The 19127-nt window shown below is 36.1% G+C and overlaps 1 protein-coding gene across 1 annotated transcript; it reads right to left on the bottom strand.

Annotated features, from left to right (window-relative positions):
- Positions 1–1092: 1092 nt before the first annotated feature.
- Positions 1093–4466, bottom strand: LOC307126559 (uncharacterized protein). Its single transcript, XM_079817152.1, has 2 exons — positions 4418–4466; positions 1093–3207 (listed from the first exon to the last, which is right to left on the bottom strand). The coding sequence occupies exon 2, from the start codon at positions 3141–3143 to the stop codon at positions 2661–2663; it is 483 nt and encodes a 160-aa protein (XP_079673278.1). The 5' UTR covers positions 3144–3207; positions 4418–4466; the 3' UTR covers positions 1093–2660.
- Between the last annotated feature and the right edge of the window lie 14661 nt (positions 4467–19127).

The raw sequence follows: 19127 nt of genomic DNA on the forward strand, positions 1-19127 counted from the left end.
TATAACTGTAATATTTTTATTTCATTTCTGTGTAAAGCACTTTGAATTGCCACTGTGTATGAAATGTGCTATACAAATAAACTTGCCTTGCCTTGCCTTGCCTTAACTGAAGTCTCTGAGATCCTGACACCTTGCACTTCTGGAGACTCCAGGTAGGTTGCAGCTCTCAACATTATAAAATGGTTTAGAGACGGTAATATTCTTTTCAGATAGGCTATTTCTTTCTCAGAATCATGGATATTAGTAATGCAGCAGTGCTATACTGTTCTCGTATTTTTTAACAGTAGACTAGTTTATTTAAAGTTGTTTTTCGTTATGAGTTCGAAAACGCGCAGTGATGTCTGTAAACACTTCGATCATGAATAATACAATTAAGTGCAAGATGTGCAGAGTCAATCTGTCATAGCATTATTATGAGAACATGATTTTAATAAAATGTTGTTTCTGTGTGAATTTGTTGTCCGTGTATCCGCGTTGTTAAGGGAAGAGCGCATTCAAAATGTTCTGTTTCAAACCAGTTGTAAAATCTAGCACGCTGAAGTTCACGTGCGCATTCACGTCCGTTTGTGTTGTTTTAAGTTGTAATTGGTTCATATTAATCTGATATATTGTGCGTTTGATTGAGTTTATTAACCAGCTAGCAAGCTCTGCAGGGTGGTGTTATTTCACTGTTTCAGCTCAAAGGCAATGCTCGATATTATTGACTTGGTTATTTGAGACGGTCATTTTATAAAGATGTTTCTTTTTCAAAGACATTTATGCATCATAATCTAGCAGTTATTTTTTGTTTTATATGTTCATGTTTTCATATACCTGTTTTCATGTCACATTTGTATGTCAACAACCATTTTCATAACAGTATTTTGCACATGCCCCGCCCCCGAGTACTCATTTTTGAGACCTATCGATGATCGAAATGAGAAATTGACAAAAATGCCCATCCCTGATATCTAAGCTGATGGCCATTGAGGAAGAGCAGCAGGAAGAAGGAGAGAAGGAAGAAATGAACATGTACTTTAAGGACAAAACAAAGGTTGATTCTGGCCACTGACATGGTGGAAAGAAATGAGGAACGTTATCTCAAGCTTGCTAGGGTCAAGTCAAGTCATGTTTTATTTATAGAGCACAGGTTTAACACAACCGTAGATGATCCAAAGTAAGTGCTAAGTGCATTAGGACATGGAGCTCACTTCTTCCCAAAAATGTGGACAAACTTGTGTTTCTTTCTCATAATATGAGATCAGAGGGAGAAAAACAAAACAATAGTGACAGTTATAATTAGGGCTTCAAGGTTAATCGAAATCTAACCGCAATCGCGATTTGGGTTGTCCGATTATGAAAGCGCAAAGGCTGCGATTTTAATTAAATAAATAAATGCCCAGTGTTTCAGTGAAGAGCGGCTCTGTGAACAGGAGTAAACTCTGCTCCTTTTGAGTCGCTTATAACAAATATCTTCACAAACTAGTAATGTGAAATGTTTATAAACCTCTTGTTCAACAAAATACGTTTTAACTCACTTCATATTGTCAGTCGAGCTGATGTGGCTTCTTATCACAGAATGTCAATCAGCACTGAATACTTTATTATTATGAAAATACCCGAGAAGGCTTGAAGAACTCAAATACCCCATATCTTGTATCTATAGTATTATCTTCATGTTTAATCAGTCAAAGTGTTTCTATCTGCGTTTTATTCAGCCTACAGGAGCTTCACATTAGGGATTTCCCATAGGGATTTCCTGAAAACAATTACTTCTCTGACGCAAATGTGGAGTTTCTGCTCGAGGGCGCCCTCTGGCCTCCAGTATGAATTAAACTTTTGGGTAAAAAATAAGAAAAATAATACTTCTAAATAAATATATATGACAATCCATATGTTTTTCTTCAATGTTTTTCTTCAATAATAATAATCAAAATTGTATTAGTCATATTAATAAGTCAAATATTATTAGTCATATTAATATATAAACACAAAATTGTTATATCCACTTTTCATTTGTAATTTTTTTTAAATAATAATAATCATCACATTTTAAATCACAATTTTAACCAGAATAATCTCAATTAGATATTTTCTCCAAATCGTGCAGCCCTAGTTATAATTGACCATATTTGTGCTTGTTAGCCTATATATTTTATTTATGTGCTTTATTTTATTCACACTGCCACTGTTACTCCTAAAATTAAATGTAATAAAATAAGCAACATTTCAACCTGAAGGTCTTTGTCAGGCAAACAACAAGTTAACAGCAAGGGACAATTTATATCAGCATGATCCATCACACCTGACCTAATTATTCAACTCATTACCAGATCATCCAATAACTCACTCACAATAAACAGAAAATTACAAAATAGTCACCAGTAGACGTGCACAAGCTACCATGGAAGGTTTGAACGCTTCTCATCCACTAGATGGTGTGAGGATTGTTAATGTAAACTTAGTAGAAAGTAGATATAGGGGTTAATATCATCTCATAATATTGGATCTTCTCAGTTTGAAGCAGCATTAGTGTTTGTCAAGTCATGTGATCTCAACATGTCTGTCCACATGAGGCGACCCACTCCATGTCAAATAAAACCGCTTTAAATCAGGACTCTTCAAAAATATCATTCATTTCTCTAGAGATGGACATTTTAATAATGATCAAATGACTGAGTTCAGCTTTGAGAATGAAACCAACCTGTTTGTTCCTCAGTTTCTTCATGTTTCACTCTCAATGTTTCTTCAATCTTCATGTCTTCACTCTCCTCTTTCTCTGTTTGTTCCTCAGTTTCTTCATCTTTCACTCTCAATGTTTCTTCAATCTTCATGTCTTCACTCTCCTCTTTCTCTGTTTGTTCCTCAGTTTCTTCATCTTTCACTCTCAATGTTTCTTCAATCTTCACGTCTTCACTCTCCTCTTTCTCTGTTTGTTCCTCAGTTTCTTCATCTTTCACTCTCAATGTTTCTTCAATCTTCACGTCTTCACTCTCCTCTTTCTCTGTTTGTTCCTCAGTTTCTTCATCTTTCACTCTCAATGTTTCTTCAATCTTCATGTCTTCACTCTCCTCTTTCTCTGTTTGTTCCTCAGTTTCTTCATCTTTCACTCTCAATGTTTCTTCAATCTTCACGTCTTCACTCTCCTCTTTAATAAACTCCATCTTTATGTAGACGTGGATCTCAGTCGCTTCTCCAGGAGTTTTTCAGTGTTTGAACACTCAGTCCCTGTTTAAGAGGAGAATAATTAACAGAAAGAAAAATTAATCCCTTAATCTCTGAGTGTGTCAATGAGCTCTAGTTCAGTCGTCCAGTTAATGGACCTAATTGCCCTGGGGTCTGCTCTTCATACATCGCTAACTCATTTATTACAAGAGTTCATTACTGAACCAGGGGCAATAATGATTTTGGGATGGCTTGATGCAGCGCATGAGATGCAGAGAACTTGATCTTGATCCAAAGAAACTTTATTAGATAGATATATGTTTTAGTATATTAATGCTGACACGTAACAAATCTGCTTCAAAGGTCAAATTAAACGAATTGCTAATTACAACGTTAAAATAAAAATGTAAAGCCTGTACAAATACTAGAAATCGTTAATATAAATGACTGGGGGGAAACAACTGCACATTTAATTTATCTATTATAATAAGGATCTATTATAATATCTATTATAATAAGGATTTATGTCATTTTGGTTGCTTGGCTGTTTTCTTTATGAAGCTCCAGAAATTTGTCAAGTTTTTCATAAGGTCTTGAAGCCAATCGTGGTTTGGAGTATCAATGCATCTGCCCTCTTCAGTGAACACAGTAATCTCAGACAATTTAATCCAGATATTTTAACATAATACACAAACTCGTTTGAAGAACCAAATAAGAAATAGTTCTAAGATTAGAAGATCTGGGATCTGTCAAATAATTTCAGAAGCAATCGAGTTACGAAGAACGGACCCCTGATGAGACAAAAATAATCAAAATGAACACAACAAATTAATAAAAGAATACAAATTATACAAATCCTTAATATACTTAGCATTTCTATTTAATGATTTGTAGCTATTTAATGATTTTTCACTTGTTCTCCCGTCTTGATTCAAATAATGTCTTTATATTCTTTATTGCAGATTTCATAATGAAATCGAGATAGAGATAGAAATAGAGCGTTTCGAATCACTGAATCATTTGTTGTGAATCAATCGGTTCAATTGACTCGGAGAGTCTAAAGCTCCGGTTCTCTCGTCAGTCGCCAGAGACTGAACTCATGTTTGAACTGATTCACCATAAAGAGCGAAATGAGCCGCTCCTTCTGTTACTCATGGGTTTATTCTGTTACTTTACTCACACAACGCTGATAAATGTTAGATAACGCAATGCAGTGTTACATTTAATAATACATCATTCATTCTGCTTCACTTTAAACGCTTACAACACAAACCTCTCTTCAGCAGAATCACAGCAGATGCAGGAGTGCGGCGCGGGCTTATGACGTCACACTTAGATACCAAAATAAAAGTTCCGTTCACTGCTGAGTCTAAAATCACAGAAGTGTGTAGAAATTCAAGTAGAAAAAAATCTATTAAAAAGATGACAATTCAGAGTTAAATGTATTATTGAAATATATTTAATAACACAATGGTAATTTACATTTCTGTAATGTTGCAAGGAGACATGGTAACTTGATCAAAACAAAAATACGTTTCTACAATGTTGTGAAAAAACTCATACACTCAAACAAACATGTTTTTTTTATCACATTTGTCACTGTTTTAAGTTTAATATAGGGATTATCTGGTAAAACTAGACAGACATTTCTCTTGGTGTGGTGATTTGACGTCATAAAGAAATCATTACTTACGGTAAAAAAATATATTTTAAAATATATTTTCACATATATTTCAAAATATACAAAAAATGGCCAAAAAATATATTTGCAAAAATATATTTTAAAATATATTTTTATATTTTAAAATATATTTTTGCACATATATTTTTTGGCCATTTTTTGTATATTTTGAAATATATTTACTACCAATATATTTTTGGCCATTTTTAAAATATATTTTCAAAATATACATATATTTTTCAAAAGCATTTAAAAATATGTTTTGTCCTCCATATATTTCAATCCAAGAAAATACATTCACATGTCACATTTAAAGAGAAACTTTATTTGTCTGCTACACATAAACATTTGAATAAAAATTTCCAAGAAACATACTTTACAATGTTCAAAAAAATTACAATAATACAGTATATTCAAAAGATTTAACGTTTTTTCCCCTTTTCAAGCAGTGAATTCCCCCTGTTTAGAATTGACTGTAATCACCAAAGTCTCTTTGGACACATTTGGAAATCTCTTCTCGACTGCCACTGCAGGAGACAAAGATCACAGCTATATTTGAACTGAATTTCTCTAGTAAATTTCCCTTTCACCAAGTATTGACTTATCGTATATGGCGGCCATGATTGCCTTGTCATGGGCTCTTCTCTGCACCACTGTCAGTGGTGCTCTTCCCTCCTACAAAAGACAACATTACATAAACATTTGAACAGGGTACAGAGGGCACACATTGTCTTATGACTAGTTTTGGATTTCCTGATATTTTTGTTCACAGCGGAACTAAAACAATTATAGGTATGTTTGATTTTAAATATATTTAATGGGCATATTTTTTTGGACTGTGCGGTTAAGAAACTGAAAATGCAGGAGGTAGAATCAGCCTTTTTTACACTTCTGCACTGCATTTTCACTTAAAATAAAGAGATAATGGAATCTCACAAAGGCAGATTAACTTAAAAGGGTTCGTTCACCCAAAGATGAAAATAATGTCATTTATTCCTCACCCTCATGCTGTTTGTTAGAATAATGATGAAATTGATTCTTTTATTCCCAATGTATGTACAGGGAGACGGCCTAATGTATGGAGGTCTTGCTCCCAATGTGTAACCAAGGATGATGCCAAATGTAAAGAGGCCTATGTTAACCACACAGATATGTTATGCATGGTTTTATGATGTTGGAAATATATAGAAAATGTAGTGGAGGTTTTATAGAGAACCTTTATACTGGACTTTATAAGAGCCACATGTAGAACAGAAGCAGCAAAGTGAAATAAAGAAGTTGTTTATATGGCCAAGAGACTTTTATAAAAAGTTTTTATTTTACAACTTTTATGTATTAGCTGTTGATAAGGCCGAGGAGCCTGAAGGAGGTTTTTTTTTATATATACAACTTTCATGAATGACTTTGTAAGCATGGAAAAACATGACAACATGATATTGTAAAAATGTTTTACTTTGATTCATAGCAAGAATACAGACACATGGTTTGGTAAAAATGTTTTATTTGGTTTTATAGTAAAGACATGGAGACAAAGACTTTGTAAAAGTATTTGATTGAATAATTGAAATGAACACGCTGAGATATGTTTTAGGCAATCTTCTTTATTAAGAAGATGAAGAAAAACACTAAGTCATATGTATAAAAGTCATTTATAAATGTAACCAAGTATTGAATGAAGAAACAGGTTTTACCCAGGATGATATCTTGCAGACGAGACGAAGGAGGAGATTAAGGAACCAAGCCAGAAGAAGAAGAATGAAAGAATACAGAGCGTTATATACTAAAATGTTGAAGGAATTGAGGGAGTTGACAATCGTTCAAAATCTAGGATTGGATGAACTGTGCCTATGTAATTGAATATGTGATGAAGAGGTGTGATAATGAAATGGTATATAAGGTATTGATCTCTGTATGAACACCAGAAGCTGAGACGACATGCTGCTTCTCCATTGCTTGATGATCCGAGCCTGACATCTGCTGGTGACACTTGTGAACTGCCGCTTTTTGTTACTCAAAGACTTTTTCTTTTTATAAACTTTTATTTGATTGTATGTAAAACCTTTTTGTTAATAGAAAAATAAATCTATTTATAATTGATTTATAAAAGAAATCGTTTGCCACGTCTCTGCTTTCTAAACGAGTTGATCTGAACCTGACACGGAGGGGGTCTGTTCTTCTAGAAAGTGAGTATAAATTTATATTTATGATCTAGTTAAGGATTCGACCTGCTTTACCTAGCCTGAGGTTGTAAACTAAAAATAGGTAGAAGTTGTGTGGGATCTAGGTAGATTGTACACCGAATAACATGGCGCCCAACTAGCGGGGCACGATTGCTTATTGATTTCTGGCCAAAATCAATAAACAAAGTGCTGACGAAAAACGTGATTATTGTATAGGAAGTACAATAGAAAGAAAGCTTAAAAATAGGATTAAGGAAAAATCCCCAAAAGACTTGTAAAGTAAAACGAAAATATAATTCAGAAACGAATTATATTAAACCAAAAGAAAGGTTGAAACTAACAGTAGTTTTGAAATCTCGAGGGATGAGATAAAAGTCTAAAAAGGAAGGTATCCTGTAGACGAAAAATAATTCAGGGAAGAATTATTATTGTAACCTGGGAATGGGTTATTAGAAAGCCTAAAGGAAAAATCCCAGAAGGACTTATAAAGTCAAACGAAAATATAATTTAGAAACAAATTATATTAAACCTAATGAAAGGTTAAACCAGTAGTGTTGAAGTCTCAAAGAGTGAGATGAAAGTCTAGAAAAGGAAAGAATCCTGTAGACGAAAAAATAATTCAGGGAAGAATTATTAATATAACCTAAAAAAAGGTTATTAAGTGCATGCACGACACTACTAGAATCTCTATTATATTATATTGGAGTACGGAAAGACGGTGAAAGTCCGATAAAAGAAGTACAGTCCGATAGGGTATTAAAAGTTGGTTAATACGCCGATATAATAGAGATTAGCTAAATCTTAAGGGTAAAAAGATTTAGTGTAGACTGTGTGAACTGTTCAACGAAGTGCACGTCGTTGAATAGGAATCATAGTGAAAAGCAGATCCATATTAGAGTGTAGTATTGAAGATATACTAAGTAATGATATGGATAGAGAAAGCTTGATAAAATAAAATCGACAATAAGAGCAAATTGCGATTTTAGCTGTGACTTCCATCCAGAAAATTATTAAAACAAAATTATATGAAATCAATTAAGAAGTTTCTGAAGAAAATGTCCGAAGAACAAACAATTGATGAGAGAAGTGATACTCCTGAGAGGCTAGGAGCAATAAATAAAGATATGGAAGAAGCTAGGGAAGATACTGAGCGAAGTGAACAGAGAAACCTAGTTTCTGAAAACAGAACTCCGATTGGAGTAACAGGCAGAAAGGCTTGTAGAGAAAATAATTCAAGCTCTGAGGAGAGTCAAGAGGGAGAGAGTGTAGATGAGGAATTAGATTCCACAAGGATTAGTACTGATTGTGATATCAGTGAGGAAGAGATAGTGCTCAGAAAAGAGACTAGATTGAAGCACAAAAAAGGTGTAAAAATAACATTACAGAGAGTGACAAAACAAATAAAGAATGATTGGCCAGAAGTAGAGTTAAGGGGACCAAGTATAGGAATCCCAGTGGGAAGAAAAGAGATCAGGAATTATTAAGTAAATGGAATAAGAGAGTGATACCTGAAAAGGTATTAACTTATGGTCAAGTGAAGACTGCCAGTATGTCCCCGTCTGCGACAGAAATAGCCGAACAAGAAGGTTGGTCAAAGGCAGGTAAACAGACTTTATTCCAAGAGGGATATGAGTATAATAGAAAAATAGTGAAAGAATTAGACAATATGATAAAAATATTGAAGAATCAAAATAAACAATTACAAAGAGATCTAGAAACAACTAGAGTTTGTAGACGAATTGAGAATCTGAATATGGCCCCAGAAGAAATCTGGGAGGAAGAAAGCGAAGAGGCTATAAATCAAGAAAAGTTAGAGAGACGGGAGGCCCCTAGGGAAAGGGAAACCCCAGTGAGGCAGCTGCACTTCAGCACTCCAAGGAGAATAGAGGGAGAGAGAAGTGAGGAGCAAAATGTCCAAGCAAAATTATTAGAGTTAAAATTAACTGACGTTGTGAGAAACCAGATAGGCTCTAGGAAATCAAATGAGGATTACTGCAGTTATATGGATAGAATCATTAAAGCGGCAACACAGGCTGGCTTAGGTTTTGAAGCAATAACAAGATTAGTGCACACTTGCACAGGACATGCTATAACAGCGAAGGCCTTAGAAAAGGTTAGAGACCTTACAGGAGTTGAAGACAAATACAAACAATGGGAAGATATGCTAGTGAATGCAAGCAAAGAGCAAATGCCCTTGCTTGGCGTGTGGTTATCGATTGAGGATGAAATCCCAATGTCAGATAAAGTAAGGCTGCTACGAGACGTAGGGCGTAAAATACCAGGAGGAAGTAAATTGGGAACCATTCTGAATAGCACGACTAAAAAACAAATAGAGGAGAGACTAGCTGAATATGATTTAAATAGTCAGTTTGTAAAAAGAAAGGAACCACAAGGAGCTAGGGTTCAAAAACAACGAAAAGATAAAGTAATGAATAAACAGAGAGCCTCAGTGGAGAACAGTAAACCGTATAACACAAGATTCCAAGCTAGGCAGGGTGACAAAGGTCAGTCCAACAGGCCTAAAACCTGGAATACTAAAAAGACGACATGGCAAAGGGATAGAAGTGTAAAGAAAACCGTTAAAGATAACGAAAAGGGTACTGCACAAAAGACTACGTACGTTCCAGCAGAGGAATGGGGAAAATTAACCCCAGCACAGAAAGATCAAGTAATACAGAAACGCAAAAACACTGAATCCAGTGTAAAGAGATTTGGAAGAAGCAAATTAACTCTAAATGCGGAAGCACAAGAAGATACTGAAAGAGAAGAAAATGTCAGAGACAGAAACAGTGCAGGGAAAAATGAACAGTGAAATAAAATTGGCCTGTTGAAGGAGCACATCTGTGATGAGAGGGTTTTGGAGAGAGACGAAGATTTGTTTGTAAAGGTGAAAGGTGTAGAATTCCTGTTGGATACAGGAGCTCAGATATCCTCCACAACAGAGCCAATAAATTACACAGGAAAAGTACTAGTTCAAACGTATAATGGGAAAATAGAAGAAGAACCAATGGGAGAAAAATTTGGTGTAAAAATGATAAGAGGTAATGAGAATTTACTTGCAGGAAGAGATCTAAAAAAGGTGCTGAGATTGAAGGAAGTAGATACAGAACAGGAGTTAGTTTGCATCAGAAATAAAATGATCGGTAGTGAGGAATCAAAAGAAGAATTGATACAAGCATTGAAACAGACTCCATGCGGAAAATATAACAATGACACTGGACTAGTTGATCAAAAATATGCACATGAGATTCTAGGCGGAATACACAAGCCACAGAGACAATATCCAATAAACAAATTGGGAAAAAATGAGCTGGATCAAACAATAACGGAATTATTAGAACAGGGAGTTATTAAAGAAGTGCCTTCAGCAATCACTAATAGTCCTCTGCAATTAGTGCCAAAACCTGGAAATCAAGGATTTAGATTAGTGACAAACTACAGGGCCCTTAATAAATTGACCTGTCCAGACCGTCGATACCTGATTAATGCAAGGGACACAATTGAGAAACTAAAGGATGGCAAATTTCTAACGAAATTGGATCTAATAAATGGATTTTGGGCAATCCCATTATCGGAGAATAGTCAAGAGAAAACCGCCTTTACGGTGGGAAATAAACATTATCTATACCAACGTTTGCCACAAGGGTATGTGAATTCTTCAGTTGTGTTCCAGGCAGTAATGATGGAAATATTAAAAGATCTGCCAGTGGAAGTATACATCGATGACATTTTGATTACAAATGATGATGAGAAAGAACACGTAAAAACCGTAAAAGAGGTGTTGAAAAGAATAGCAGAGGCAGGTTTGAAAATCAATATAAAGAAAAGTGAAATTATGACAGACCTAGTTGAATTTCTAGGATTCTGGGTGTCTGCAGGTAATCGAGGCATTACACAGACTATGAAGGAGAGGATAGCTGAGATAAAGACACCAGAAAATGTAAAAAATGTACAACAAATGATGGGACTAATGAATTATGTCAGAGACGTGATTCCAAAATTTAGTCAAATGGCGAAACCGATTTATGCCACAATAAAAGGGAACAAATTGAAATGGACTGAGGATGCGGAGAATGCACTTAGTGCTTTAAAGGAAGCAATTGTGTGCTCAGGACAGCTGGAAGGCAGAGAGGATGACAAAGATCTGGAGATTGATCTGGACATAGATGAGGCAGGCTACCAACTGATAATGCGAAACGAAAAGAGCTGCATACCAATACGCATTATGACAGGAAACTGGGAGAGCCCAGAGAAAAAATTTCTACCAGTTGAGAAGAAATTAGCTGCAATCAGTAAAAGATATGCAGAACTAAAAGGTCTGGCCAGGGAAAGGCAGATAATGATTAACACAGATGAAATGGTAATGGCCCATCTGAATAAAAATAAGATCAAAGATGCTAAGGCCCAAAATACCAGATGGCAGAGATGGCAGAACGTTATACTAGACCCTAGCATAACTATAATCAACAAAGAGCGCAAGAAATGTCAGAAGACAAAATTACCATCGTTTAAAGGAATAATGATATACACTGATGGATCTAAAACTTTGGCAGACAGCGAAGCCCATTGGGCGTATATAATCAAAAAGAAAAAAGGTGATGAGGTGACAGACAAGGGATCTTGTCCTGGCACAGCTCAAACGGCAGAAGTCATGGCAGTACTTCAAGCACTGAAGAAATTGAAAGAAATGCATGCCAAACATGCTATCATAGTTACGGACAGTAAATATGTAGAAACAAGTCTAAATGAAAACTTGGAAGTGTGGAAACAGAACGGCTTCTGTAAATTCAATAAAAAACCGATTGAGCATGAACAGATGTGGAAAGAGATAGACATTCTGGCAAAAGATTTAGACCTGGTCGTAATTCACCAGAAGGGGCATTCCAGGGAAGGTACAGAATTATCTCAAGGGAATGAAGCAGTTGACAAATTAGCTAGACTCAGGAGAGTTATCATAGTTGAAGAGAAGGGGGCAGATGCCATACAGAAACTGCATGACTGTTTAAAACACCCTGGTGTAAACTTAATGGGAAGAATTTTATCAGACAACAACATGAATATTCCTAATTGGAGGCAGAAGTACAGAGATATCAAGTTAAAGTGTGAGGACTGCATGAGAAAAGGTTACCACAGAACAATCAGAAAAGATTATGGGAGGATACTCCCAGATAAAGCAAATGTGGAATGGGACTTAGATATAGCCGGTCCACTCAATCCGCGCACAAAAAAGGGCAACAAATACTTTTTAGTTGCGGTTGAAGCTTATCTAAACAAGATATGGGCCAAGCCATTAAGAGACCCTAGCGCTAAAAACATAATCAAGGCACTTGATGAATTAATGTCTGCATGGAATAGGCCTGAATGTATCAGAGTGGATAATGGATCGTACTTTGTTGGAAATGAACTGGAGAACTGGCTGGCAGAAAAACATATAAAATTTATCAAATCTCTCCGTTATAGGCCAGAATCGAACGGCCTGAGTGAACAATCAATTGGCAGCTTAAAAAGCTTTTTTCGTGCTAACTATAACAACACAGAGTGGGATGAACACATGGAAGAGGCTTTGTACTTCGTTAATATGAATACAGGGAGTAGAAAAGCCAAAAAAGAAATTGAACAGCCTGAAGACCAGTGTCAGGTGGGAGATTTTGTGTGGATAAAATCGACAAACAAACATCCAACAAAACCGTTCAAAGATCTAATTACAAAAAGAGACCGAGTTCTAGAGATCGTAGATAAACACACGGTTCGGCTAGAGCAGAATGGCATATGGAGCAAAAACAATCTGATTTTAATTAAATGATTGTAAATAAGAAAATACCTCTTTGGACAGAAAGGGGGTTTGAAGTCAAGGCCGGATAGCGGCAAATCACTTCAAAGTATATCACTTCAAAGCTGTATATCACTTCAAAGTTGCTCAAAGTATGAGACCGAAAGATTTCTGTGAAGTGAGCTATTAATTTTCTGGATGGAATGTAAAGTCAACATGGTAAACATGTGGAAATATGGCTAGAAAAAGCTATATATATAAAATGAGAGAGAAAAAAAAAAGAAAGCTATAAAAGAGACTGGCTGGCAAAAAAGCAAACAATAGAAAAATGATTACTGAAATATAGTAATATAGTGAAGAATGGACAGTAATACGGCTCGGATCATCAAGCAATGTAAGTATGAAACTATTTTTTTCTAACCTTGCAATTGCAATGAAGGGGAATAGACATTGAAGGATTTTTAAGAAGGGGAAATAAGCCCAATTGAAGTATTAAAAATCTCTTCAATACTTAATACACAAGACTCGTACTTATTACACAAGACTCGTAAGGAAGACTAGAGTGGGTGAATTTGTGAAGCACTTGAGAATTAAAATGCCAAGGGAAGCTTGATGTATTACAGGAATGGAGGCAGAGAACCAGCGTGGGCCTTCAAGGTCAAGAAATCCCAGGAGAAAACGAAGGTGGAATCAGAAGTGTGCGCAGAGACCCGCTGTGGCGGGAGCGGTAATTACCATTGCGATAGCCTTAATTATATTATGGACTAGAATTAAACTAAGTGATACAGGAATAGAGGAAGAAATAGACACAGCACACATTGATCCATATTATGAGATGGACACGACCTTTCTGATAAGCGAAGGGCAGAGTGAGGAAGGGAGAGAGCTAGAACAGGTGAAGTCGCCTTAGACAAACGGAAAAAAAGATGAGAAGAGTAGAAGACAGAAACATCATAATCGAATGTAAAGAAGAATTCACAGACGAAAAGTACTGAATGTATGAAACGAGAGAAATTAAGCAATCCAATTCCGGGGTTGCAGTGGTATAGCGAAAGTACAAGAATATCTGAAATAGCTTTGGAACGAAATAAATTCGCAGAGAACAAGGAAAAGCTCTATCAGATAAGCATTAAAACAAATAAATCCTGGGAAGAGTGTAGTGATAGTGATTTAAAGAAATGCGCTGAAACAAGCTATAATTGGAAGTTGCACAATATATGGAGAGAAAAAGTAATAGAAAAATTGATTGAACAATTTAATGGTAAAGATTGTAAGGAACATGAGATGAGTTGGATCGGATGTGAGTGCATGCAGAAATGGAAATGTGAGGCAGACGAAGACGGAGCAGAAAACAAATACGATGACAGGGAACATTGGTTGTTGTTTAGTAATGCAAATGGAATTATAAGTCAAGGTGTGAAATTAATAACTATGTTGGAGCACTCTCAAAAATGGATTGATATAATCACGGAAGATAGTACAATGACAGATCAGATGATACTTCAGTTTAGATTATTTGACATACTGGAAGATGTAGCCACAAGAGAGAATGAAAAAGTAATTCCGATCAAAATAACAGATATGGAAAATGGAAAAGGAGTAGTTGTCAGTTATGAGAATAGCCTATTAGGAAAATATTATCCAATTCCGATTGTAAGAGTGAGAGCGAAAAGAGATAGAGAAATTGTGTTGTGGAAAATTCCCAAAGAAATAAAAGAGTATCATGGAAAAAAGGACATCCCTGAACCAGCATACATGATGACATTGGATGATAGAGGGAAACTGTCAAAAGAGGAAAAAATGATTGACTTTAAAAGATTTTGGACAGTAGTGTGGAGTGCAGGTATCTACCGGTGGACGTACGCAGGATGGACGTGCGACAATGAAAAGGTAGATGGGAATTGGAGGAGAAATGAGATAAATCAAGGAATATGCAGAATGATTTCAGAACCAGTAGTAACTGAAAAAACAATTTATGCTGACACCCTAGGAACTTCAGTTCACAAGAAAATGGTAGATGTATGCCACCATTTCCTTTCTATTTTATGTTGGCTAAAAAACAATTCTTCAACAAACAACTACATGACATAGAGCCCAGAAAAGCAACATTCAAAGAGGGAATTCATAATGTAAGTGATAAGGTGAAAAAGAAATTTTAAAAAATGGCCGGAATCGGAGAGAATACCTATGAATCAATAAAGTGGCTAATGAATAACTTTAAACTGATATTGACCATGATGACAGTAGTATTTGTATTGATTCTAATCGAGTGCACAGGATTAGGAAAGGTATTACGATTATGTATGGTAGCTGCGTGGAGATTGGGCAAATATATTAAGTGCTGTGAGCAGGACAGACCGAGATCAAACAGTTTGGCTCAAGGGCCCCGAGACTCCCCACGGGGAATAGGTGTAGTCGAACCTATAAGAAGAGTGAGCAGAGTATAAGACGAATGCATGAGATGCCATGAACTATTGTGGCCGGAGACAGAAGTTATTCTGTGTATGGGTAGCCTGTGCAACAAATGCTTTGCTAAAAACCAATAATGTAATATGGTACAATGAACGAGATGTGATGGAATACTGTGTTGATGTGTTTAAGATGTTAGAGGTGATTAATGTACAAATGATGGAGAAACTGAAATATATGTTCATGGAGCTCCACCCAGTGGAGAAAGAAGTGTATAGCGATCTATTGGCTCACGAACTCTGGGAGAAGGAAGACCAATTGTTTATATTGCATGCAGAGGGAGTGATTTGAGAGTGATTAAACGTAATGAGATATTTTATCTTATGGCCAAAAAAGATGCGGGACCTCCAATTGAGAGAGAGGCCGAGGGCCAAACCCCAATTGACAGCCCAGGACTCCGAGAGAGGGAAGCTGGCTCGGAGCGAGGTAGAGATACCGGAGGCTCTGATTCCGACATTTAACGGCTGCCAAGCCTGTATGAGTACTGGGAGGAGCCGCACCTTTATCTATGAAACTCCTGAAGGGCAGTTAATTGGGGCATGTCCGCATGAAATAACTAATGGTAAATGGATGCGAAAGAGATTTGGCGCATACCTAACGATTATTAAGCAAAGTACAAAAAATTGGCCTTCCACAACCCAAATTAACGGAAAGATAATAGGTGGTGATTTGATCAGACCAATGAACAAGAGACCCTGGGTAGCGAGATTCATGAACATATCTCAAAGAAATGTTTATACTGAAGCTGGACAGATTTATGCTCAATTCACCAAGTATGACAAGAAAAGGAAGTGTTATGTAAACTACCTTAATTTGGAAATAAAAGACTAAAATTTGCATGAGGGGCATGTTAGAATAATGATGAAATTAATTATTTTATTCCCAATATATATACAGGAATAAGGCCTGATGTGAGGAGGTCTTACTCCCAATGTGTAACCAAGGATGATGCCAAATGTAGAGAGGCCTATGTTAACCAAACAATATGTTATGCATGGTTTTATGATGAAAGAAATATATAGAAAAAGAAAGATATAGTGGAGGTTTTATAGGGAACCTTTATGTTAGACTTTATAAGAGTCTTATAGAAAAATATAGTGGAGGTTTTATAGAGAACCTTTATGTTAGACTTTATAAGAGTCTTATAGAAAAATATAGTGGAGGTTTTATAGAGAACCTTTATGTTAGACTTTATAAGAGTCTTATAGAAAAATATAGTGGAGGTTTTATAGAGAACCTTTATGTTTGACTTTATAAGAGTCACAAGAAGAATAGAAATAGCAAAGTGAAGTGAAGAGTTGTTTATATGGCCGAGAAACTTTTATAAGAAGTTTTTATTTTTACAACTTTTATGTATAAGCTGTTTATAAGGCCGAAAAACCTAAAGGAGGTTTTTCTTATACAACTTTCATAGATGACTTTGTAAGCATGGAAAAACATGACAACATGATATTGTAAAAATGTTTTACTTTGGTTCATAGCAAGAAGACAGACACACGGTTTTGTAAAGATGTTTTATTTTGGTTTTATAGTAAAGACACAGAAGCAAAGACTTTTTGTGAGAATGTTTTATTTGGTGTTATAGTGAAGACACGGAAGCAAAGACGTTTTGTAAAAATGTTTTATTTTCATAGTAAAGACACAAAGACAAAAACTTTGTAGAAAATGTTTTATTGGTTGATTGAAATGAACACACTGAACCATTGGTATGAAAGTCATTTATTGATGTAAAAGACAAGCAAGCGAAATGTAAACTGTATTAGCATGCAAGTATGTAATAAAGCATTAAAACAAAGGAGTAGGATTTTACCATAGGATGATGTCTTGCAGACGAGACGCAGGAGGAGATTGAGGATCCAAGCCAAGAAACGGAGAATGAAGGAACACAAGGCATTATATACTAATATGTTGAAACAACTGAGGGAGTTGACAATCGTTCAAAATCTTGGATTGGATGAACTATGCCTATGTGATTGAATATGTAATGAAGAGGTGTGATAATGAAATGATATATAAGGTATCGTTCGCCATATGGAATCCAGAAGCTGAGGCGACATGCTGCTTCTCCATTGCTTGATGATCCGAGCCTGACATCTGCTGATGACTTTTGTGAACTGCCGCTTTTTGTAACTTAAGACTTTTTCTTTTTATAAACTTTTATTTGATTGTATGTAAAACTTTTTGTTAATAGAAAAATAAATTTACTTATAATTGATTTATAAAAGAAACCGTTTGCCACGTCTCTGCTTTCTAAACGAGTTGATCTGAACCTGACACGGAGGGGGTCTGTTCTAACTTGAGAGTGAGTATAAATTTATATTTATGATCTAGTTAAGGATTTGACCTGCTTTACCTAGCCTGAGGTTGTAAACTAAAAATAGGTAGAAGGTGTGTGGGATCTATGTAGATTGTACACCGAATAACAATATGAATTGTTTTAAAATACGGCGAATAAGTTCGATTTGCCAGCTTTAACTAGCTTGTAGTCTCAATATGCATATAGGGTGAATTCAAGTTGATTGGGACAAAAGTGTGCTATATATAGCTCAAATTAGAGCGCTTTTTACAACTTACCTGAATGTCCGACCTCCTCACTCACTTTCTTCCAAGCAAGATCCTGTTTTATTCCTGTTTCTATAAAGTATGAAGATGTATCGTACAGCTCCCAGTATCCACAGATGATTTTGCCCTCATTGTTGTCACTACTAGAGCAAGCTCCTGACTGGTTAAAGTGCAGATTTTTCAACTCAGTGTTTCGCACATCAAATTTGCTCCATTCGCACCGTGAATGACGCGATTCGCGCAAATTGATCGTTTGACGCGTGAAAAACTATATTAAAATAAGTTTCATCACTAGAATATAGTAGAATTATACAAATAAAAATAGACATACCGCTCAGTCAGACTCCACAAGAAGTTGCTGCTGATTGGTTGAAGAGTGTCATCCTCCAGCTGTGGTACAGCGAGTTCAGCAGCTAAACGCAGAGCAAAGGCCAGTTCTCTGTAATGCTCTGATTGAACTCCAGTATCACAAGCCATTGTAAACTATCATCAAACACAAGCACAGCAGAAGAATGACTTTACACCGAGACTCTGCAGAAAGCGATGGGCTCCAGGACTCCTGCAGCTTCAGTTCTAGTGTCTGACTGTGACATCACAATAGAGAGATCAGCACTGCTGGACATTCTAAAACGCTTAACGTGGCTTAATGTGCTAAGACAGTGTTATTAAGACACCAAACTCAGGAAACATAATACTAACATATACTTTGTACAACAATTCAGATGAGCCCAGAAAATTAACGCAACATGTTTAATTACACGTTAAGCGTTTTCCTCCCATAGAAAACCATTATAAGAAAACGCTTAACGTCAAAACTAAACATGTGTTCTGAGTTCCTCACACCACAGATAAATGTGTTATTAACCACTGTTGGGGTAACAGCTTAGGACCCAGGACCAGTAGTGAAAAATGAAGACCAAGAGTCAGCAGTTAGATTAATTAAAGAAAGATTTACTGAAGAATAGTTTGCAGTTTCATCAGCAGAAGCCAGCTTCAAGTCTCACAAGGAGTTTGTAGGCTGCACTCCCTCTAACAGTCTCCCCGCCTCCGCCTAACGTACATACAATGTCTGAACAGTTATACTGTTTTCAAGGTCTAACCACGTCATTATTGTCATGTGGAATGATTCTGATTGGCTCTAACAACATGCACGTAAGCAACTTTCCACACGTAAACAGATAGGAGCACATATCACTAAAAATGCGTAGATGCGTAGACTCGTTGTCGCCCAGTACCAGATTTGGATTAGAATGACCTCGGGAGGTCACAGAAAAGCGTCTCCAGGTCTACCATCTTCTGCAGAAATTCCATCTCCAATACT

This window comes from Gobio gobio, assembly GCF_949357685.1.
Source record: "Gobio gobio genome assembly, chromosome: 5".
In the NCBI taxonomy this organism is placed as follows: domain Eukaryota; kingdom Metazoa; phylum Chordata; class Actinopteri; order Cypriniformes; family Gobionidae; genus Gobio; species Gobio gobio.